The 25,384-nt window shown below is 39.2% G+C and overlaps 1 protein-coding gene, 1 non-coding gene and 1 pseudogene across 3 annotated transcripts in view; 2 read left to right on the forward strand and 1 right to left on the reverse strand.

Annotated features, from left to right (window-relative positions):
- Positions 1-9,682: 9,682 nt before the first annotated feature.
- On the reverse strand, positions 9,683-9,833 carry LOC122241575 (annotated as a pseudogene).
- Positions 9,834-12,740: 2,907 nt separating this feature from the next.
- On the forward strand, positions 12,741-12,872 carry LOC122241759. The gene has a single exon (XR_006221982.1). It is a non-coding gene; the product is annotated as a small nucleolar RNA SNORA18 (small nucleolar RNA).
- Positions 12,873-21,760: 8,888 nt separating this feature from the next.
- NOP58 (NOP58 ribonucleoprotein) overlaps positions 21,761-25,384 on the forward strand; it is a 33,814-nt gene continuing 30,190 nt past the window's right edge. For both annotated transcript variants that reach the window (XM_007089981.3, XM_042995082.1), the window contains exon 1: positions 21,761-22,008. In XM_007089981.3, the coding sequence (XP_007090043.1) occupies positions 21,964-22,008 (45 nt within the window). In that variant the 5' untranslated portion in view covers positions 21,761-21,963. The remainder of the gene's footprint in view (positions 22,009-25,384) is intronic.

Genomic DNA, 25,384 nt, shown 5'->3' on the forward strand with positions numbered 1-25,384 from the left:
GGCTCAGATCATGATTTTAAGGTCCATGAGTTCGAGCCCCGCTCCCAGCTCTGACAGCTCAGAGCCTGGAGCCTGCTTGGGATTCTGTGTCTCCCTCTCTCTCTGCCCCTCCCCTGCTCTCTCTTTCTCTCAAAGTAAATAAACTTTAAAAAAGTAAATTTTAAATAATTTTAATATTAATAATATATTCTGAAGCTATTATGTATCAAGTATAGAATAAAGCATATAAATATTGTAAGCCTCTAGAATAAATAGGATGCCCTCCATTTTATTCCTGATATTGCTTGTTTGTACCTTCTCTATTTTTTCCCAGTCTCATCAAGGGTGCATTAGTTTTATTAGTCATTTCCAAAAAAAAAAAAAACAGAAACAAAACAACTTTTGCTTTCATGATTCTCTATATTGTAAATTTATTGCTTTTTAAATTCTGCTTTTATGCCACTTTCTTCTGCTTTTTTTTTTTTTTTTTGCATTTAATTTGGTCTTTTTCTAGCATTATCAGATTAATAGTGAGATCACTGATTTTTAACCTTTCTTTTTTTCTAATAAGTGTATGTATTTTTAAAGGTAAATATTTCAGGGAAGGAGCAAAAAATAAAGGTAAATATTTCACTCTAAACACAGCCTCAGCCTCATCCCATAAAATTTGACATATTGCATTAATATTTTCATTATTATTTAATTTAAAAATTCTACTGTTCACTGTAATTTCTCCTTTAACTCATGGATTATTTTAAAAGTTTATTCCTTTGGGAATCCTGGGTGGCTCAGTCTGTTGAACAACCAACTCTTGATTTCAGCTTGGATCATGATCCCAGGGTCATGGGATTGAGCCCCTCGTTGGGCTCTGTGCTCTTCTCAATTGGAAGTAGTTACCTTGAGGGAACTGAAAACTAGAAAGTACAGCAGGGAACTTGTTGATTTTCATAGCAAGCCTTGTAGAAACTATTTGACTCTAAAGTCTGAGGGGTGCCTGGGTGGCTCAGTGGTTGAGCATCTGACTTTGGCTCAGGTCATGATCTTGTGGTCTATGAGTTCAAGCCCTGCATTGGGCTCTTTGCTGACAGCTCAGAGCCTGGAGCCTGCTTTGGATTCTGTGTCTCCCTCTTTCTCTGCACCTCCCCTATTTATGCTCTGTCTCTCTCTCTCTTAAAAATAAATAGGCATCTAAAAAATTTTTAAAAATAAAATCTGTGCAGGGGCGCCTGGGTGGCTCAGTCGGTTAAGCGGCCGACTTCGGCTCAGGTCATGATCTCGCGGTCTGTGAGTTCGAGCCCCGCGTCGGGCTCTGTGCTGACAGCTCAGAGCCTGGAGCCTGTTTCAGATTCTGTGTCTCCCTCTCTCTGACCCTCCCCCATTCATGCTCTGTCTCTCTCTGTCTCAAAAATAAATAAACGTTAAAAAATTAAAAAAAAAATAATGACTAACTTTAAAAAAAAAAAATAAATAAATAAATAAATAAAATAAAATAAAATCTGTGCATGTACAACTGGAAAATATTTAACATTAAAAATATATAATTGGAAATAAAAAAAGATTCTCTCTCTCCCTCTGCCCTCTCCCCCACTCACATGCATTCTCTCTCTAAATTAAAAATAAAAAATAAATAAAAGTTTATTACTTAATTTCAAAATGTATGATAATTTTCAACATGTCTTTTTATTATAAATGTCTCACTTAATTTCACAGTGGTCAGAAAACATACTTTATATGATTTCAATCCTTAATGATTTGCTGAGAATAGCATATGGTCAATTCGGTAAGTGATGCACATGTACTTGGTGGGGGGGGGATGTATATTCTTCAGTTGAACTCCATGTTTTATCTGTCTAGTCCAAAGCTCTGTTCAGCTTCTCCATCTCTCAGCCGCTGCTTTCTGCTCAGTTTCTTATCCTCTTAGCCATCACCTTTGGGTCAGCAAATTCCACAATGTGAAAAATGGCACCGAAGTAGGGCTTACATCTCTAGACTTCTCTCTGCCACCTTTTCCCTAAAAATCCTCATTGCTTTGGTAAGTCTCAGATGCTTTCAAATAAATGTTTTTTTTTTCTTTTTCTCCATCTTTTCTAGTAGGTCTCAACAGGTAAGTTAGTTCAAAGCAAGCTAGTCTCCCTCTGCCAGAAGTAGAAGTTCCCAAAAGACTTAGGTTCTTGAAAGAGGTACACTGCTTCAAAGAAACCACAATTCTAGATTGAAAAAGTCAGCAAATCTTGGGGCCCCAGCACTTTGTAAGCAGAAAGTAGGCTAGCAAAGCTGAGCAAAACATCCCTAAAAAAGTATGCTTTACAATGTCCACTGTTCACATATGACCAAGGAGAGTAACAAAAAGAACCTTCCAGAAGGGCAGCAGCAAGAGACCTGGAGAACAATGGACAAAGGAGTCCCTCCCAAAGACCAGGATTAGGCCTAAACAAGACCACATTCCTCACCACAAGGATAAAACATCTTCGGACAAGTGACTACTCTGTGCCTTCCATTCTTCCCCTCTCTAAATGGGGACTTTATTATAGTTGGCATGTCAGTTGGCATACTGAGTATGTGGATGCAGATAACTTGCCTCTTTAGTTCACAGGTCTCTAGATAACAAGAGACCCACACCTGGACTAATGGGATGTTCTCACTGCTTCCCTGACTGCAGACTACTGCTTGATGCTGTGACTAGATGACACTGTTGGTTTGTCTCTCTAGGAGGATGCCGAGTGTATTTTACCTGCAAGAAGGAGAGTGAGCCAAGTATTTTATGACCAGAAGGGCAGACTCTGGTATATATGAGTGCTGCTTACCAAAGATATTCGACCCTCAACCTTCCAAGCACACAATAGGATTACCAGCTTCCCTGTGGTTGAATGAGGTCCTATGACTAGTATTGGCCAGTGAGTCGTGAATGGAAGTGACAAATATCATTTACAGGAGAACATGTAACGGAATATGTAATTTGACAGTGTGAAACAGCCCCAAAATCTGTCTTCCTCTAGTACACAGTTTAGCACCTTTAGAGATAGTGACTGCTAGCCTAAGACTGTTAGCCTAAGAGCAAGAGCCTGAGTGACCATGATGAATACAGCCCCTTCCTTTGCCAACACACAGTACACATGTAGTGTGAGAAAGAAATAAACCATTATTATTTTAATTCATTGACTTTTGGAACTTTTAACGTTTATTTATTTTTGAGACACAGAGACAGAGCACCAGCGGGGGAGGGGCAGAGAGAGAAGGAGACACAGACTCTGAAGCAGGCTCCGGGCTCTGAGCTGTCAGTGCAGAGCCTGACTTGGGGTTCAGACTCACAGACTGTGAGATCATGACCTGAACTGAAGTCAGATGCTTAACTGACTGAGTCACCCAGGCACCCCATGGAACTTCTGGTTACCACAGCATAATCTGTCCTATCCTGACTAACACGCAGTTTTAAAAGTTCCTACTACATTTTGATTATAGACAATGATTGCCCCCTCACCCTACATCTATACAAAAAGTGCCACTCATATGCTTCTTTGCAAGAAAAAAAAACTGTTTTAATAAATTAAAAGAGGAAATCAAAACCATAATGAAATACTACCTCATACCCTATAGACAGTTTTGTGGGGTTTTTTAATGGAAAATAGCAAGTGTTGTCAAGGATGCAGAGAAATTGAAACTCTCAAATGTAGCTGCTGGGGATATAAATGGTGCAGATGCTATGAAAACAGGTTGACAGTTTCTCACAAAGTTAAACACAGAATTGTTTTTTCTTATTTTTTAAATTAAAAAACTTATTTATTTTTGAGGGGGAGCATGAGGGGGGGGGCAGAGAGGGAGACACAGAATATGAAGCAGTTGCCAGGGTCTGAGCTGTCAGCATACAGCCCAACTCGGGGCTTGAAACCATGAGCCATGAGATCATAACCTGAGCTAAAGTTGGACGCTCAACTGACTGAGCCACCCAGGCAGCCCAGTATAGTCTTATTTTTCTGTAAAGAAACATATAAATGTGCACACATAAGAAAAACTCTGACAGTGTATTCACTGAAGAATTACAAGTAACTGTTTCTTAACAGCAAAATCATTTATGTATTACTTCATCCAGTAAATGTTTATAGAACACCTATTATATAGCAGGCACTGTGCAGATAAACATAGAATTAAATATGACTCAGGAATGTCATGTATATACTACGTATGTATCCAAAAGAAGTGAAAACATATGTCTACACAGAAACTTGTACATAAATGTTTGTAGCAGCATTATTCATAATAGCCAAAAAGTAGAAACAATTCAAATGTCCTTAGCCAATGAAAGTAACATGATTGCTGAATCAGGAATTTGCAATTTCCCAAGCCCCCTTTATTATATTTATGGTAGTGACTTGACCATCATTGATTTGATAAGGTATTCTTGTTTGTTTTGTTTTGCTTTGTTTTGTTTTAATTTTTAATTTTTTTAATTTATTTTTTAATTTACATCCACATTAGTTAGTATATAGTGCAACAATTATGATTTCAGGAGTAGATTCCTTAGTGCCTCTTACCCATTTAACCTATCCCCTCTCCCACAACCCTTCCAGCAACCCTCTGTTCTCCATATTTAAGACTCTCTTATGTTTTGTTCCCCTCCCTGTTTTTATATTATTTTTGTTTCCCTTCCCTTATGTTCATCTGTTTGGTCTCTTAAAGTCCTCATATGAGTGAAGTCATATGATATTTGTCTTTCTATGACCAATTTCACTTAGCATAATACCTTCCAGTTCCATCCAGGGAGTTGCAAATGGCAAGATTTCATTCTTTTTGATTGTTGAGTAATACTCCATTGTATATATACCACATCTTCTTTATCCATTCATCCATCAATGGCCATTTGGGCTCTTTCCATACTTTGGCTATTGTTGATAGTGCTGCTATAAACATGGGGGTGCATGTGCCCCTTCAAAACATCACACCTGTATCTCTTAGATAAATACCTAGTTGTGCAATTGCTGGATCGTAGGGTAGTTCTATTTTTAATTTTTTGAGGAAACTCCATACTGTTTTTCAGAATGGTTGCACCAGTTTGCATTCCCACCAGTTGATAAGGTATTTATTATTATTATTTTACTGTTTATTTTGAGACAGAGAGAGGCAGAGTGCAAGTGGGGGAAGGCCAGAGAGAGGGAGACACAGAATCTGAAGCAGGATCCAGGCTCTGAGCTGTCAGCACAGAGCCTGATGTGGGGCTGGAACTGAAGAATCACGAGATCATGACCTGAGCTGAAGTTGAACACGTAACTGACTGAACCAGCCAGGCGCCTCGATAAGGTATTTTTAAAGGAGACATTTTGGGATAAAACAAAACTATCATTTAAAAAACACAGTAGTAGAGGAATGAATGTTAGCCTTTGCAATGGTACAAGGGTTGATAATGTTTCCTAAGTATCAGTTTAGTCTTCATTGGTTCCCTTGCTCAAACACTGAAGGAGTTGTGAGCTTTCTTTGTTCTCAAATAAGTCTAACCAAGTGTGATGTTTTCAGAGCTGATTGTTTTTATCCTAATCCCTTTCCTATGAAAAGAAGGATAGCATCTCTAATAATAACAAAAGAAATACACATTAAAATGAGATACAGGGGTGACTGGATGGCTCAGTTAGTGGAGCATGCAACTCTTGATCTTGGGGTTGTGATTTTGAGCCCCACGATGGGTGTAAAGATTACTTAAAAATCTTTTTAAAAATGAGATACAAGCGCCTGGGTGGCTCAGCCAATGATCAGGTCATGATCTCATAGTTCATGGGTTCAAGCCCTGCATCAGGCTCTCTACTGTCAGTGCAGAGCCCAATTCAGATCCTCTGTCTGTCTCTCTCTCTCTCTCTGCCCCTCCCCCACTCATCCTCTCTCTCTCTCTGTCTCTCACTTTCTCTTTCTCTCTCTCAGAAATAAATAAACATTAAAAAAATGAGATAGAATATTTTACCTACCTGTTTTGCAAAGATAGATAATGCCTATTATTGTCATGGGTTGTTAAGATGAATACTCTGAATCATGGATAGAAGGAGTGTAAATGATACAGTTTTATTGGAGGACAAATTGAGAATATCAAAATTTTATATATGCAGAAATTTGACATGACATTCCTGTTCTAGGAATGTATCCTTTAGTAGTGCTGACACAATTGTTCATAGCACATATATTCAAGAATGTTCTCTACAGCATTGTTGGTAAGAGCTGAAAAACTGTATACAATTTCCTGTCTATCAGTGGGGAATTAGATACATAAATTATACTACATACGTGGAATAGAATCCTATGCAATCACTTGTTAAAATGAGACGAATCTACCAGCAGCATTTTTCACAGAAGTGGAACAAACAATCCCAAAATTTGTATGGAATTACAAAAGACCCTGAATAGCCAAAGCAATCTTGAAAAACAAAACTGGAGGTATCCCAATTCCAGACTTCAGGTTATATTACAAAGCTGTAGTAATCAAAACAGTATGGTACTGTCACATAAATAGAGACATAGAGCAATGGAACAGAATAGAAAAACCAGAAATAAACCCACAATTACATGGTATTCATCAAAGGAGGAAAAAAACATACAAAGGGAAAAAGACAGTCTCTTCAACAAATGGTGTTGCGAAAAAGAATGAAGTTGAACCACTTTCTGACACCATAACACAAAAATAAACTCAAAATGGATTAAAGACCTAAATGTGAGACCTGAAACCATAAAAATCCTAGAAAAGAGCACAGGCAGTAATTTCTCTGACATTGGCCGTAGCAACATTTTTCTAGATATGTCTCCTGGGACAATGGAAATAAAAGCAAAAATAAACTTGGGACTACATCAAAATAAAAAGCTTCTTGGAGCACCAGTCTGGCTTAGTTGGTAGAGCATGTGACTCTTGATCTTAGGGTTGTGAGTTTGAGCCCGCATTGGGTGTAGAGATTACTTAGAAAGAAAAAAGCTTCTGCACAGCAAAGGACACAATCAACGAAACTGAAAGGCAGCCTACTGAATGGGAGAAGATATTTGCAAATGACATATCCAGTAAAGGGGTAGTACCCAAAATATATAAAGACCTTATACAACTTGACACCCAAAAAACAAATAATCCATTTTAAAAATGGGTAGAAGACATGAACAAACATTTCTCCAAAGAAGACATACAGATGGCCAACAGATACATCAAAAGATGCTCAACAACACTTATCATCAGGAAAATGCAAATCAAAACTACAATGAGATATCACCTCACACTGTTCAGAATGGCTAAAATCAACAGCACAAGAAACAAGTGTTGGCGAGGATGTGGAGAAAAAGGAACTCTCATGCATTGTTAGTGGGAATGCAAAATGGTGCAGACACTGTGGAAAATAGTATGAAAATTTCTCACAAAATTAAAAATAGAACTACCTTATGATCCAGTCATCACACTACTGGGTGTTTACCCCTCAAAATAAACAAATAAATAAAACCACTAACTCAAAGGGATACATGCACCCCTATGTTTATTGCAGCATTATTTACAGTAGCCAAATTATGGAAGCAGCCCAAGTCTCCATCCATAGATAAATGGATAAGAAGATGTGGTATATATACCCAATGAAATATTATTCAGCCATAAGAAGGAATGAAATCTTACCATTTGCAACAACATGGATGGAGCTAGAGAGTATAATGCTAAGAGAAATAAGTCAGAGAAAGACAAATACCACATGATTTCACTCATATGTGGAATTTAAGAAACAAAACAAATGAGCAAAGGAAAAGAGAGAGAGTCTTAACTATAGAGAACAAACTGAAGGGGTGAGGGGATTGGTGAAATAGGTGATGGGAATTAAAGAGTACACTTATCAGGATGAGCACTGGGTAATGTATAGAATTGTTGAATCACTATATTGCACACCTGGAACTAATATAACACTGTATATTCACTATACTGGAATTAAAATTTTAAACTTAATAATTAATTAGTTAATTAAATAAGATTAATCTGTAGATACTGACTTGGAAGAATGCCTGAGCTATATTTGATGGGGGAAATTCTATGATTCATATTTCTGTGGGGGAAGAAAACGGCTACTAAAGTAGTTCTATTACTATTACTATTACTATTACTATTACTATTACTATTAATAGCAAACACCATTTGTAAGATACTTCCTTAAGCATACTACATTATTTCATTTAATCTTCACAAGGACCCTGTGTGATAAGTGTATAATAACACCATTTGTAAGTGAGCAAAATGGGGAATAGTTTAAGTAAGTAACTTGTGCAAGAGCTCATAAACTAAAAGCTAGAATTTGAACCCAGGCAGTCTTGCTCTAGAGTCCATTATCTTAATCCACTAGGTCAAGTTATCTGATATATATACAGATGTGTGTGTGTGTGTGTGTGTGTGTGTGTGTATACATACATATATGTATATGTAGATATATATATATATATATCTACATATACATATATATATATATACATATACATACATACAAAACTTACAATCATATACATCAAACTCTTAACAATGGTTATTTCTGGATGAAGGATTACAGGGACTTCCAAATTCTAAGTTAATTTTTTGAGGTAATATTTAGATTGTTTGTTATACTGTTAATATACTACTTTTGTAGACAAATAATTATTTAGTTCCTGCCATGAGCCAGGCACTAATCTAGGTACTGGGGAAAGCAATATTTTAGTAATAAGGTAACTAGCTACTAACAAATAACTCAATTATTTCAATATTTTAACAAAATTAAACTATTTTTCATTCATATCACAGCCTGAATTGAGTGTTCAGCAGGCAGCTCTTCATATTTTGATTCAAGGATTCTGTCTCCTATCAACTCATGGTGGCACCATCTTCTGAGGCAGGTATATGCAAACATTTTCTTTTTTTTTTTTTTTAATCTTCACTTATTTTTGAGAGAGAGACAGAGTGTGAGCAGGGGAGGAGCAGAGAGAGAGGGAGACACAGAATCTGAAGCAGGCTCCAGGCCCTGAGCTGTCAGCACAGAGCCTGAAGCGGGGCTCGAACTCACGAACTGTGAGATCATGCCCTGAGCCGAGGTCAGACGCTCAACCGACTGAGCCACTCAGGCACCCCGCAAACATTTTCTATAAAAGATAGTAATATTTTAGGTTTTTTGGAACATACTGTCACCGTTCTGCAATTGTGGCATGAAAGCAGCATAAAAAATAAACAAATAAATGGACATGGCTATGTTCCAATAAACCTTTATTTACAAACACTGTGGCGGGCTGGATTTCACCCATGGGTGACCATTTACTAGTCCCTGTTCCAAGGTCTTCTCAGAGATGTGGACTGGATCCTCTCTGCATTCAAAAGGTCAAAAGAAATAATAAGGCAGGCAAGAAATGGGACATGACTTCTACCCATATCTTCTTGGCCAGAATCAAGACTCATGGCCCCAACCAAGTAAGCCTGGAATATGTCATTTTCTTGTGACTTAATGAAAGGAAAAGAGATTTGTGACCATCTAGGCAGCCTGTGGCAGAGTCAGCTCTTTTTGTCACCAAATATTTTTCCTTTGTATAGATAATACTCTCCCCATCCCCAAAGAGGACAGCCCAAAGTTCCACCCAGTAAATATATTCAGCTCAAAGTGCAAGCTCTCCAGGTAATGTCCAGTTTTCTCTATCAGGTTCAGATATGGCTCTTTATGGACTGGTGACCTATGAACTAAAAAGACAAATAATCTGCCCAGACACACCCATGCCCATTGATAATGCAACAAAGACAGGAAAATTGAAACACTCTCATTCAGAGCAAGGAAGAATTAAACGCACAGTTCTCACTGGATCACATCGTTTTGATACTACACTTGATCTTAGCCAAAAGGCCAAGAAGCGATAGGATCACATCATTTTGAAATCCCATTGGGTAAATATTGTAAAGTTCTTTTTCTGTGGGGGTGAGTCAACACCTCTGATGGTTCTGATAGCTCATAACAGTCTGTTACTCCATAAGGATGCCCTTACTCCACTCAAGCTCCAATATCCTGTACTGGGCAACCATCTGAATGAATGTCTTCCTCCTCCTATCCAAGTTCTAACATCCATTGGTAGGTCTCCCCACCAAAGGACACCCTTCTTACCCCAGTCAGCCTCTGACCCCTCTGTCCAGGTGACACCATGTTGTCACTTAGCTTCTCAGCTCCACCTAATGACTTTGGGATGGAATAGTTCAGGAAGGGAAAGTCAAAGAAAGAAAGAAAGAAAGAAAGAAAGAAAGAAAGAAAGAAAGAAAGAAAGAAAGAAAGAAAGAAAGAAAGAAAAGGAAATGAAGGGGAAAGAAAAAGAGGCAAAGGAAAAGCTCATAGCCTTCCTTAACTAATTTCTTCTTATTTTTTTTAAAGATTTATTTATTTTTGAGAGAAAGAACACAAGCAGGGAAGGGGCAGAGGTGGCAGCGGGTAGGGAAGAAGATCCAAAGCAGGCTCTGAGCTGACTGACAGCAGCAAGCCCATTACAGGGCTGGAACTCATGAACTATGAGATCATGACCTGAGCCAAAGTCAGACGTTCAACCGACTGAGACACCCTGCTGCCCCTAATTTCTTATAAGTGAGGTATAGAAGCAGAAGTTTTACCTGTGAGTTTCCAAATTTTAGATTCTATTCCCTTCTATTTCTTCTAACAAACCCATGAGGGAATTCTTTCCTGATCTCATCCCTTTCTTATACTATCTTGCCACACACTGTTAAAAATAACCTCTATTAAGTTTCTATTTTCCATTCCCCCAGGAGTCAGTAGACACATAGTCTGCTGCTCAAGTCATCTCAGGCAATAATTCTGCCAAATGTTTTGCCACTGCATCTCATGACTAACCATCTTTTCATCGACAGATACTGGGTTCATTGTAGCCCACCATCCACTTGCCATGTAAATGCCACATAGGTTTGTTTGTTTGTTGGTTTGTTTGTTGGTTTGTTTTTTACAGTTGCGTTCCACTTTCAGCAGTGGACAAAACACATAAAGGCTCTACTTTTGCTGAGCTTACATCTGTAATATTCTTCTAACTCCTCATATGGTTTTGTTTTAGGAAGGGCATGATTACTTTAAAATGTACTCGAGATTTGTTTTAGTCAGGTATCGTAAGACATGGAGACACAGAAACTGGCATAAAGGAAGAAGTTTTTATACTCATGGATCCCTAGAAGCAGGAGGCATGGCACACCACACAAGACCACACACGGCAAGCACCATGAAGTAGACAGAGTGAGGGGAAAGTGTAGGCTAAAGCTTTTCTTTGGGTTTTCATGGGGAGGAAGGGGTGAGGCAGGATAAGCAAACTAAGCAGGTTTAGGATTGGATAGTTTGATTTCCCTGGACTCCCAGCTATAAGAATGGTTCCCTGGTGCCCAGTACCTGGCCCAAGAGTGATTTAGGGTGGGAGGTTAGTGTCCTCAATTGCAGGAACCTGGTAAAAGGAGGGGTGGACTCAGGATTGGTTGGTTTGCTTATCAAAGGCTTATTCTCAGGCAAGTTCTTTACTACCTCTGGGAGGGGCAGTTTCTCTCTGGGTCCCTAAGGTCCTAAGATGCCAAAGCATCATAAAATACAAAACATTTTAAAAGGTGAGGGAAAGTTCTCTTCACTTGGATCACTCTCTATAGGTTTCTCATCTATTTAGCAGGACTCAAATTGTATCTTCTTTAGCCACCTTTTCACATCCCCAAATATACATCACCCAGATGCAAAAAGCATCAAGATTTGGCACACTTCCTTCCTCTCTGTCGTCTTCTTTCTCTCCTGAATTCTCTTAGGGCAAACTCCAGACATGTCATTTCATCTCTACATACTTTAGAATGCTTTCCTTGACAGTTGATTGAGTGTCTGACTCTTCATTTTGGCTCAGGTCATGATCTCACAGTCATGAGATGAAGCCCCCTGTAGGGCTCAGTGCAGAGTATGGAACCTGCTTGGGATTCTCTCTGTCTCCTTCTCCCTCTGTCCTTCTGCCACTCATTCTTTCTCTCTCTCTTTCAAAATAAAATAAACTTTTAAAAAATGGGGGGGCTCTGGGTGGTTCAGAATGCATTCCTTAAAAAAACGGCTGTTTTTCTTAAATTACCATATTATTTCCAGGTACCTAGAAATAAAATCACTCATCTTTTTGAAAAAAAAGGAACTGATTCAAAAAAAATTTTTTTTAATGTTTATTTATTTATTTTTGAGGGGGAGAGGGAATGAGAGAGAGGGGAGAAAGATTCCCAAGCAGACTCCACACTGCCAGTGCAGAACCTTACACAGGTCTTGAACTCACGAACCGTGAGATTCTGACCTGAGCCAAAACTAAGAGTCAGACACTTAACTGACTGAGCCACCCAGGCCCCCCAAGAATAACTGATTTTTTTTAAGAGTAACTGATTTTTTGAGAGTTATGGTGCCTCTCTGTGATAGGCAGAATAATGCCCCCACCAAAAAATGCCCATTTCTAGTCCTAGAACCTGTGAATGTTACCATACATAGCAAAAGGAATTTGCAAATGCAATTAAGTTAAGAATCTTGAGATGGGAGGGGCACCTGGGTGGCTCAGTCAGTTGGGCGTCCGACTTCAGCTCAGGTCATGATCTCGCGGTCTGTGGGTTCAAGCCCCGCGTCGGGCTCTGTGCTGACAGCTCAGAGCCTGGAGCCTGTTTCAGATTCTGTGCCTCCCTCTTTCTCTGACCCTCCCCTGTTCATGCTCTCTCTCTGTCTCAAAAATAAATAAATGTTTAAAAAACATTAAAAAAAAAAAAAAAGAATCTTGAGATGGGAATTGAGGTCTATCCCAACCAGGCTTTTTCTGTAGACCTACATTGTTGGAAACACCTCATAGAGTACATATGTGGTTTCCTTTATTCACATTTCTTATATGTTAGATCTGTGGGAAAGAATTATAAGACATCTATCTGCTAAAACTTGTGAGAGACCTAATCGTATTTTTTTTTTTAATTTTAGGTATTGGCATATCTCAACAATCTGTACAGTTCTAGGGTGTGGTAGTTTAGGAGTGAATATGATTTGAACTCATTCACATTCAGAGGGTATTTGAAATTGAGAACCAGGCAGATCCATCGACTGTGATCCTGAACGTGGCCCTAAAGAAATTGGATCACCAAAGGTTACAGGTGGAGAATTTTAAAAGTCTGTCCATGTTCAAGTGGAGATCAAAAAAGTCCAACTGAAAGAACTCTGGACTGACAGTGACAAGTGTGGATTGAACAACAGTTCTTTTTTTTTTTTTTTAACTTTATTTATTTTAGAGAGAGAGAGATGGGGAGGGAGCAGAGGATCTAAAGCGGGCCCCTGCACTGACAGAAAAGAGCCTGATGCAGGGCTCAAACTCACAAACCATGAGATTATGCCCGCAGCCAAAGTTGGACACACAACCAACTGAGCCACCCAGGCACCCCCAAAAAGTTCTTTTCAAAAGGAATTTTTTGAAGATTATGATTCTGACTTTGGAGGAACTATGGTGATTGGCAGTGGCAGCAATCACATGTAAAATTCCTTAAATAAAAAGTTATTGGCTTAAATAAAAAAAGAATCTTGAGATAGGGAGGTTATTCTTAATTATTCAGATGCACCCAATATTATCATAAGAGTCCTTATAATTAAAAGAAGGAGGCAAGATAGAGTCTGAGGAGGACATGTAACAACTGAAGCCGAGCCATGAATGTGGGAAACCTTCAGAAGTTGGAAAAGGCAAAAAAGTTTCTCTCCTGGAGCCTACAAGCTCTAGATGTCTTGCTGACACACTGATTTTAGCCCCATGAAGCCCATTTTTTACCTACCACTATCAGACAACAAATTTGTGTTGTTTTAAGCCACTAAATTTGTGGTAATTTGTTACAACAATAGGAAACTAATGCACTGTCTTTGTATGTGAACATGAGCATGTTTCTAGCCAACCTAAAAAGTACACAATTACTGAATCCTACTCCTACCAAAAATTGATATCATTTTGATTATATATATATATATATATGTATATGTAATATATATATGTATATATATGTAATCTCTATACCCAACAGAGGGCTTGAACTCATAACCCCAAGATCAGGAGTCACATGCTCTACCAACTGAGCCAGCCAGGCACTCTGAGCTTTTCTTTTTTATTTAGCAGCTCTTCTCAGATTTTGAGCTTGAGAGACAAGAGAATTTTCATAGTAGTGATAAAATAATTAAATATCTGGAGAATGCCAAATATATTTAATTATGATTAACATCATCTCCATTTACCAGGTGAAAGTGAACCTCTTTGTGGTTTGTCTAGGAAACTCCAAATAAAGTTTAGGTGTATAACAGTTTTACTATTTTGAATTTGAAGTTTGAATGTGAGGACGATATTTTTAAAATTTATCGGAGAAAAAATTTTTAATTTTTTTAAAAGTTTATTTATTTATTTATTTTGAGAAAGTGCGAGCAGGGGAGAGGCAGAGAGAGGAGGGGGAAAGAGAATTCTATGCAGGTTCCACGCTGTCAGTACAAAGCCCAATGCAGGGCTCGAACCCATGAACCATGACCTCAGCCGAAGTCAGACACTTAACTGACTGAGCCACCCAGACGCCCCCAAAATTGTAATCTTTTAAAGAGTTATCAGAGCAGACAAGATATGAATACAAGTCATACAAGTATTAATCTCTGTAAGTCAATCAAAATAAGAGTTTTGTTAAACTTTAGATAAGTTATAATCTATCTTTTTTTTTTTTTTGGAAATATGCAAAGTAGGCTGCATGTTTACTCAGAAAATATTTCACACAATAGAAGAATCTTATTTGAATTTTGGGCAAGCTAGGAATTTCTGAAGAATTTTATAACTGGATCTCCCCTTATGTCATTATGCACTGTTATGTAATACTTGTGCAGATAATAGACCAATCTAGGGGCACAACTTTAAGATTTATTAACACCTTGTCCATATATAGAGCTTTTCTCTCCAATGTGGCTTAGTTCATTTGTATATTTCCATAAGACTTTCCTATTTCCCTTTGAGAAAGGAGAGAGAAAAAGTCATGCCTCCAGAACCCTTATACTTCTCAAGAGATCATGAAGCTCCAGACAAGTTAGAAACAACAGGTCCTACTCTATTTAGATTTCCGTTCTACCACACATTCAGGCTCATTCATATATGTGTTACATAAACCAAGTGAATCATTTTAAAGTTCTCTTGTCTTTTTACTAAATCCATATGCCTGGAGTTAGCCAAACTGTAAGGTTTAGAGCCAACTATCATGTTTAGGGAGCACACACTTTCCACAAGACTGCCCTTACTCTGACACTAAATGCAAATTTTAGAGAGTTTCCAAAACCACCCTCAGGTTTGGTAATACTAGAAGGACTCACAGAACTTACTAAAAGCTGTTTTATACTCATGGTTACAATTTTTTTTTAATTTTTTTATTTTTAACGTTTATTTTTGAGACAGAGAGAGACACAGCATGAACGGGGGAGGGGCAGAGAGAGAAGGAGACACAGAATGGGAAGCAGGCTCCAGGCTCTGAGCCATCAGCCCAGAGCCCCACGCGGGGCTCGAACTCGCGGACCGTGAGATCGTGACCTGAGCTGAAGTCGGACGCTTAACCGACTGAGCCACCCAGGCGCCCCTCATGGTTACAATTTTTAAAAATTTTTTAATTTTTAAGTTATCCCCACACACAAAGTGGGGCTCAAACTCACAACCCCAAGATCAAGAGTTTCATGCTCCACAGAGTGAGCCAGCCAGGGCCCCTCCGCCCGCCCCCCCCCCACCCCCCACCCCCGCCATGATTACTATTTCTTAAAGGGAAAGGATACATATCAAAATCAGCTCATGAAAGGAGCACATAAAAGGCAAAAATCTGGGAGCACTTCAAACATAAAACTTTCAATGTCCTTTCTCATGCAGTTGACACATTGTTACTCTCCCAGTGTTGATGTTTGACAATATTCATAGAGGACTACCAACCAGGGAAGCTCATTTGAGCTTCCAGGTACAGAGTTTTTATAAAGACTTCATCACATAGGCATGATTGATTGATTGCCCATTGGGTTGAACGCAGTCTCCAAGGTTAGTTACATTATTGGTCACATGGCCACCCCCCACCCTAAACAAAGACACTCCTATTGAGTATACACAAAACGTATATTAAAAGGAAATTACTCAGTTTGGTTACCAAGGTTCTGTTAACAGAGGAAAAAAAAAACCAAACAGCGATTTTCTCACAGGTGTATCTCGTCTGTAAAGCTTTTCCCTTATCTTCAGGTATTAGCATTGCAAAAGGCAGGGATAGAGTTGTTTGTGTTTGAGAGTATAAGTTACACAAAGTCTCAAAATTTCACTTAATCCCGGATCTAGAACTGAAACCTGGTTTCGTTGTGTTTTGTTTTTGTTTCCTTGGGGCACAAAGTTGTGTTTGTATGTTTGTTTCCTATCTGTAGGATGTGATATGTATGTTTACCCTTAGTGGAAGCAAGTGGTGTGAATTTTGTCCCACATTTCTTTAGTTTCCTTCTTGATATCTCCCTCCTATGGTCTATTTGAATTATTGTCTTAATTTAATTTAATTACGTGCCATTTACTGAGCACTTAGAATAAGTCAAACAAAGATACTATCTTGTTTAATAGTCACAATAACTCTTTGAGGTAGATGTTACTTCTATTTTACATACTAGAAAAGTGCCAAAGAACTTAAATCATTTACCCGAGGACTTAAGATCCATTAAATAGTAGGAGATGAAGCTGAGATTTGAACTCCTGCTACATTGTTTGGTTTTTTAATGTTTATTTTTAAGAGAGAGAGAGCACGGGGGAGGGGCAGAGAGAGAGGGAGACACAGAATGTGGAGCAGGTTTCAGGCTCTGAGCTGTCAGCAGAAAGCCTGACACAGGGCTCAAACTCCTGAACCATGAGACCATGACCTGAGCCGAAGTCCGTCGCTTAACGGACTGAGCCACCCAGGTGCCCCTCTGCTACATTGTAATTGTGTTTGTACTAGTAGGCTTTCCCCATCAATCAGCAGCAGTTTCAGGGCACAGATTATGTATTGTACGTCTTTGAATGACCAGAACAAAGTATAGCGTCTAGTATGTTGTAGGCATATAAATGAATGAGCTATCTTTTATAATTTTATAATTGTTAAACATGCATAGATCTTATTTTTTGAAAAAGTAAGTCCCCTGAGGGCAAGGAACGTTGAAGTTGGATCAGAGGTGCTGATGTCAAAACTAGAGACCAGCTAATAGTCTGTTCAGGCCCATACCATGATGTAGTTCAGTATCTGGACCTTAGTTTTACAAGTAAGAAACTCAATTTTGACCATGAATCCAGAGTTAATAACTTTAGAGGGAATTGCTCATTTTGTACAAGCTCACAAGAAAATGATGAAAGAGTGTAAGTATAATTTAACTGGTCAGAGATGAGATTTTCTTGGGCTGTTTTGAAGAGCTGGCTCCCCAAAACATATCACCTCTGTGTTTTCTGGGTAGACTGCCCTCTCTGGAGGCTATTCAAACTGTTATGTCTCAATGTTCAGGAAAAAATTTTTTAATGTTCAGGGAACTTTTCAACTAAAATAGGCACTCAATTGAAACAGATGCTCTTGATTTACACAGGGTCTAGAGTATGTAGGGTAAATAAGGGAAAGACATTAATATTTTCATTCAGGGGGTGCCTGGCTGGCTCAGTCAGTAAAGCGTGCAACTCTTGATCTCAGGGTTGTGAGTTTGAGACTGGATGTACAGATTACTTAAAAATAAAATCTTAAGAAAAAAAAAGATTTCAGAGGCACTTGCATGGCTCAGTCCAACTTCAGCTCAGGCCATGATCTCACGGTTCATGAGTTAGAGCCCTGTGTCGGGCTCTGTGCTGTCAGCTCGGAGCCTGGAGCCTGCTTCAGATTCTGCGTCTCCCTCTCCCTCTCTGCTCCTCCCCCACTCACTCTCTGTAGCTCTCTCTCTCAAAAATAAATAAACATTTAAAAAAAATTTTTTTTAAGATTTCATTCAGGTACTGATCGGAGACACTGATCTGATGGCAGGAAGTCCTCAGAAAACGACAGATTGAAGAGAGCAACAATAGGCTCATGAGAGGAAACCATCCTGTATTTAGTTGCATGAGCCAGACTGAGAAGTAAAACATGGCTGTTAGAACAGAAGTTTGAGCCTGTTTCCAACCTATGTCCTAACTACCTCTCTTTCCTCCAAGTACCTGTGGTCTCTGGAAGGAGAGGACTTTTGCAAAAAGAAAAATATGTCTCACCGAAGAACAGGTTAGGAAGCACAAAAGCTGCTTCCTTCCTACCTGGAGAAGAACAAGAACCCCTGATGGTGGTAGTCTGCAGAAAATGGGCAATGGTGTGGACATCGCCTGTGTTCAAAAATGTGGCAGCAGTTAACAGCAGAAAGATGGCAATACTAGCAGACACCAGGGAGTCTGCAAGGGAATACAAAGCGACAGGCAGCAGCTCAATTCTATAATAGAAACAGTCTCTATGGCCCATCCTCTGGGGATTCCTAAAGGATACAGTGAGGGAGATTGTGTTATCTTGGGTTCTTAACTTCTCTGAAAAGGCAAATGGGGGTAATAATAAGAGTACCTATTGGGGTACCTGGGTGGTTCAGTCAGTTGAGCATCCTACTCTTAATTTTGGTTCAGGTCATGATCCCAGGATCATGAGATCAAGTCTCACATTGGGCTCCATGCTGAGTGTGGAGCATGCTTAAAATTCTCTCTCTCAGGGAGCTCAGTGGCTCAGTTGGTTAAGTGTCCGACTTCAGTTCAGGTCATGATCTCATGGTTCACGGGTTCAAGCCCTGCATCGGGCTCTGTGCTGACAGCTCAGAGCCTGGAGCCTGCTTCATATTCTGTGTCTCCCTGTCTCTGCCCCTCCTCCGCTCACGCTCTATCTCTCTACAAAAATAAATAGACATAAAAAAAAAAAAAGATTCTCTCTCCCTCTGCCTCTCTCCCCTGTTTGTGCATGCACGTGCACACTTGCTCTTCCTCTCTCTAAAAAAAAAAACAAACAAAAGAGTTGACTTAAAAAAAAGAGTACCTATTGTCTAAATTTGTTTAAGGATTATATCATATGATGCATATTATGAGCACTGAAAAAAAATACTAATTGTTACACTGATAAAAATGTTAATTCATTATTTTAAAATGGGGTCATTTATAGTCACTCCAATACCCGTCATACTGTTCTGAGAACATACCAGGCACACTCCTGCTTGGTGTCTTTGAATAAACTGTTCTCTTTGCCTGAAATACTTTTCCTCTAGATATCACGATGGTTGGCTCCCTAAAGTCATTTTTTTAATTGTTAGTGTTTTGCCATATTTGCTTTCTTTCTTTTTTAAGTTTACTTATTTGTTTTGAGAGAGAGAGAGTGAGTGCATGTGCACAGGAGGGGCACTATCATCACAGAGCCTGATGAGGGGCTTGAACTCACAAACCGTGAGATCATGACCCAAGCCAAAACTACGAGTTGGACACTTAACTGACTGAGTCCCTAAAGTAATTTATTCAAATGTCACTTAAATGAGGCCTTTCCTTACCATCCTGGAATATCTTATTCCCCTGTCCTGCTTTATTTTTCTCTGTAGTATCTAGTACTCTCTAATATACTAGATATTTACTTATTTAGTTTCCCCTTACCAGAATATACGTTTCATGAAGTGTGGAGGTTTTTCCATGTTTTATTCATTGGTATGTCTTAGTGCCTATAATAAAGCCTGACAGAGAGTAAACATTCATAGTTGTTGACTACATAAAAGATGTTTACTACTTGAACTACATGAAAGATCCAAAACATCTCCTTCTATTTATTACAAGGCACATCAAAGGTCTCGTAACAGAAGGATCTCTTTTGCTATTATCAGTCCATCCCCAAAAGTACATGAAGCCTCTACTAGCACCTAGAAATAATTTAATCTCGTTATTCATTCCAGTCGTTCATGCACCCATCACTATTCGTACTTATGGAGTCCCTACCATGTGCCAGATACTCACTTGGTACTGGGCATCCAGCAATGAACCTTCATGGAGATTATATTCCAGCTGGGACAGGGATAGGGCTGGAGGGTGGGGAGTGAACAAAAGAACCATGTTTCTTACCTTTGTCCTTTTACCATGTTAAACCACTAATAAAGTAATAAATCCCTCTTCTGGGTTATCTATATTCTCCCATATTCTCCTCCTTATACTTCTTGGTGCTATCTCCCCTTGATCTAGTACTTTGTTTAATTTAATAAAGTATTGAATCTCTTACTTTTCTCTTGCAATAGGGAATTTTTCGGAGAATTACTTTATTTGGCCAAGATCCAAATCCAAATCCAGAGTCAGCTCTGAACCCCTGACTAATGCATCACTGGGCTGATTATATAAATGGCAATGTGCAAAGACAACTTTTTGGAGAAGCACAGTAAAAAGGTTTCTTATTGAATAAGTGGTTTCATTTCTCTTTGAGCAAAAGATGCAAACTTTAGATGCAAGAAAAAGAATTTTACTTCCTGCAAACATTCATTCATTAAATGGTTAAGAATTATTTAATGAGAGCCTACTTCGTGACTAGTACAACATGATGCCCTATACAGATATAATTAAGTGTAAGATACAGAATGCTCCTTCTAGCAGATAACTCTTCAGTTAAAACTAGACAGGGGCACCTGACTGGCTGTGTCCGTAGAGCATGACACTTTTACCCTGGGGGTTGTAAGTTTGAGCCTCAAGTTGGATGTAGCGATTACTTAAAAAAAAAAAAAAAAAATCTTCAAAAAAAAAAAAAACTAGATAAAAAAAGATGATATGTATTGTGAAATTATATAACACCACAAACAGACACGGTGCTTCCACTTCATCCAGCCACTCCATTCACCCTTCCTTTCCTAATCAAGCCATATTAGTATCTCTTTCCTCCCTGATCACACCGAATCCTATGGCTATAATCAACCATGCTCTTGTCTGTATTCCCTCCCCCCATCACTTGATTCCCCCCAGCCCCCATTCCCACCCCCACGCCACCCTCGACCCCCGCCACTTTCATCTTTCCTGTTATTCAGTCCAGGATTTGATCCCAGGTTGCAGAGCTGCTTGAAAAAAAATCAAGTTACTTGGTGTTCCAAAACTTTCATCAGGTTGCAACTTAATGCTTTCACGCAATCCGCGTATAAAGCCTGGGAAGTGAGGAAGGAAATTTCACTCCTATTGAAAGCCAGACTTGTGGAATAATTGAGGTATTAGAAATCAGTCACTCAAACTGAAAAGTCCCAGAAAAGCAAATTACACTAAGACAAGGACATAAAGTCTAAATGCATACCCTAGAATCATTGCAGCAAAAATGGGAGAGGCGTACGTATGTATGAAAGACATCTATGCTAAAAATCAATTTGCAAGAGAGAAGAGAACGGCCAGGAATGCTCGCAAATACAGCGACAGTCATGGATGGTGTCACCCTGAGAAGTTCACTTCAAGGCAGGGCTATCCAGGGAGCAAAGTTAAAGGGCTAGCATTTCCCAGATTCCAGATGCCTGGGGTAAACAGACGAGACTGCTGCGCATTTCCCTTAAAGTAAAATATATCCTAGGTGGGAATTTCAAAAATAATAAAAAGGGAAGTTTTTCCCCTTTTGGATTTCCCTGCAGTCCAGCCACTTAAAAGCTCGCTTTAGTCCCTAAGAAATCTCGCAACAACACGGTCTTTTTTTTTTTTTTTTTCTCTCCCCCCTCTCCCCCCCCAACTCCGTTGGCGGGAACATATCGGAAGCAACGGCACGCTCTCCGTCGGAAGTGACGCAATATCCCAGAATCCTTGGAGAAGGAGGGGCGCTTTCAGGCGTTCTTTGCGCAGTGTGGTGTGGAATCTTTAGGCAACGTGGTGTGGTTCTTTGCAAGGAGGCGTGCGGCTTTGTGCTTGGCCCGCTGCGGCCTTGCGGACCTTTCGGGCCGAAAGTTTGATTTCTTTTCACTGATAACAGAGCTCGCGGCGGGCCACGCAGGGCCCTAACCCGGCCTCACCATGTTGGTGCTATTTGAAACGTCTGTCGGCTACGCCATCTTTAAGGTAGGTTGGTGATTGAGCCATTGGAGGGGGGAGGCTGGTGTTGGGCCGGCGAGGACAGGGAAAGACGTAAGAAGAAGACAGCACTGCTCAGGATCGCGTGGGAGCCGTTTGTGTCCTCCTGCCTTGAAAGGTGGGGGAAGGCTTTGGGCCTGGGAGGCATGTTTCAGTGAACACGTGGCCCCGCCGTTTGGGGCGCAGGGATCTGTGTTAGAGCATTTAGCTTGGTGAGAGAGGTGAGCGGGAGCTGTATTAGAATTTCACAGGTAAAGGTGAGGAGTTTGGGGTTTATTCTTAGTGGTTTTGAGCAATGATTGAGAGGTTTTAAGCAGAGGAATGACTTGATCTAAACTTGTCTTAATGAAGTTGCTTTGCTGTGTGAAGAATAGATTATAGGAGGCAAGAAAGAAAGGAAGAATATTTTTGCATCAATGTAGACAAGATGAAATTGCTTGGATTAAGGTTGCTACGGAGGGAAATAAATACCAGGAGAAAATTTGAAGGTAGAACTGGTGGGTTTGGCTAATGAAGTGAGTGGGCTGTGATGGTAGCGAAGAGAAGAAAAAAACAAGATGGTTGGGTTTTTTTTGGAGACGGGAGGATACTAAAAAGGTCCAGTTTGGGCTGTGAAACTTGCGGTGTCTGTTAAATCGTCATTTTTTAAGTTTAATACCTAAGGGAGAGATCTGGGCCGATGGTAATCAATTTGAGATTTGGTTGTCTTAATAAAGTTTGAAATTTGAAGTTTATCAGCACGGAGCTGATTGAGAAATGGGACATTCGTGTAGTAGGATGCTATAGAGTTGTTAGAAAGAATGAGAAACTGAGTGCTATCCATGTGCTAGCCAGTCTTCTGAGTTCTACAAATGTAGCATCGAAAAACAAAATTTTCATATATGTGCTGTTAAGGCAAAAATGGATAAAATATGTATAGTAAGATTCTAGCTATGAATCAAAAAACTGGTATGAGTGCGGAAAATCTGCAATCAGTTTTCCAAAATATTGGTTTAGAGAAAACTTTAAGGTTTTCTTCAGACTTTTGAAAATACAGTTCCATTTGCACTTGGTACATTACTTATTATTTTTTAAGAGATAAAATGGTAAAAGCCAAAAGCTAGCTTTGCTTATTTTTTCTCATTGGAGTTGTCTGTAATTGCAATATTAGAAATTTTAAGGGACTTGGGAAAGCTTTGGAACGTGGAGTATGTCTATTTTACGTTTTCCCAGCTTCTTGGCACTCTTTTCTAAATTCTTAAATAGAATTCTGCACATGTGCCCAAATTTTCTTAGCCAGCATGGTCTGTCATATTTTGAATTTGTGTATATGGATGAATTTCATCTAAATTGGAGTCATTGTGTACTGTCCACTGGATGCTGATAGAGAGAGGGGCAACTCTGCAGTCCACTGTGTGCCTCTGATTGGTAGGAAGGAATTGACTTAGCAATTGTAGTGACCTGGGTCATAAAACACTTAACCATGTTTCTTAATAAATTACTGGTTTCTATTAATGAAGAGTGTTCTCCACAAAAATAAGTCTTGAGTATTCTGTCAGTTTCTAATGCTATCTATCTGCAAGTCACTGTTCAAATTGTGGTTTATGGTTCCATGTAATAGATAAATAACTAAAGGCTTGAGTATATTGAAATAATGATTTTACTTCCAAATATTTGCGATTAATAGCAGTTACTGATTGTTAATAAAACAGTCATACAAAATGTTCTGGAATTAATAGTGGTTGCACAGTTTTGGGAAAATATGCTAAAAAGTAAGTCGTACACTTGAGAAGGGTGAATATTACAGTATATAAATTATATATTAAAGTGCATATGTAGTACAAAATCATTAGCTCCCTTTTCATGATCTTTCAGAACACTGGGGTATAAAACTATATTGGTTTGCATGAAATTCGTGCTTTAATATGAATGCTTTTGTTGTTGTTTTGGTGTTTTGTTTGAGTTTGAGAGAGAGAAGGCACACACAAGGGTGGGGTGAAAATCTAAAGCAGGCTCCGTGCTCAGCAGCAGAGTCCGATGCTGGGCTGGATGTCACCACTCTGGGATGGTGACCTGAGCCAAAATCAAGTGGACATTCAACCGACTGAGCCACCCAGGAGCCCCAAGAAATTTTTAAAACTTTTTAAACCTCAGGTCATAGTAAGGAATACATTTATTCTGTTGTGTATATAGCATATATACGCTGTGTATGAAGCCATATATACAGAGTGATTCACAAAGAACTAAATACTTTCTAAAAAAATTACTGTGTTAACATGGTAATATGTGAATACAAAGACAATACTGAAAGAACTGTTGTTATTTTTAGAATATTGTAAAAACTCAACCTGTGTTCCTTGTCGTGTGGCAGGCACACATAGCAAGATTAAAGGCATCTTTTGGTTTTAATAATCACATTGTAGAGTGCATCCCTCTGTTTGTGTTCTTTTATTTCCTCAAGGCCATGAGGAAGAGATTTTTTTTTTAGGTGTATACCACAGGTCATGTATAATATGATTAGTGAGCAGTATGGTTTTCCAGCTGCATTTATTGAGTATAGCTTACATACTGTATAACTCACTTATTGTAAATGGTGCAGTTTGATACATTTTAGTAGAATTTATACAGCTGTGCAAGTTACAATCCAGTGTAGAGTACTTCCTCTTAAAAAATAAAGCTCTGCCCATTTGCAAGTCAGTCATACCGAGCTCTAGGCAACCACTGTCTGTATAATTTTGTCATTTCTAGATATTTCATGTAAGTGAAGTAATAGTTTTTTTGTGTCTGGCTTTTTCACTTCCGCTTTTGAAGCTAATCCATGTTGCATGTATCAATTTGTTCCTTTTTGAATAATTCACACTTGAAACTATTCCAAGTCATCCTGTGTAACAACTCACACAGTTTCATAGAACAATACTTAACCATTTTGTTTGTGAAATAAAACTTTAAAAGTTAGCATTGAGGGGAGCCTGGGTGGCTCAGTCAGTTAAGCATCCCAGCTTGGCTCAGGTCATGATTTCGTGGTTTGTGAGTTCAAGCCCTGCCTTGAGCTGTATGCTGACTGCTCAGTCTGGAGCCTGCTTCAGATTGTGTGTGTCCCCCCCCCCCCCCCTCCCCCATTCCTCCCTTGCTCGCTTGCTCACTCGGTCTCTTTCTCAAAAGTAAATAAAGATTAAAAAAAATTTTTTTAGGTTAGCATTGAATGTTTATTCTTTTAAATTTATTTATGTTGTGAGAGCGCACGTGGACACACCCATGAGAGTGGGGGAAGGGCAGAGAGAGAATCCCAAGCAGGTTCTGCACCAGTGCAGGGCTCAAACTCATTGAGATCATGACCTGAGCCCAAGTCGGGCCACCCAGGCACTCCAGCATTGAATATTTAAAT

Source organism: Panthera tigris, chromosome C1 (genome assembly GCF_018350195.1).
Source record: "Panthera tigris isolate Pti1 chromosome C1, P.tigris_Pti1_mat1.1, whole genome shotgun sequence".
Lineage (NCBI taxonomy): Eukaryota > Metazoa > Chordata > Mammalia > Carnivora > Felidae > Panthera > Panthera tigris.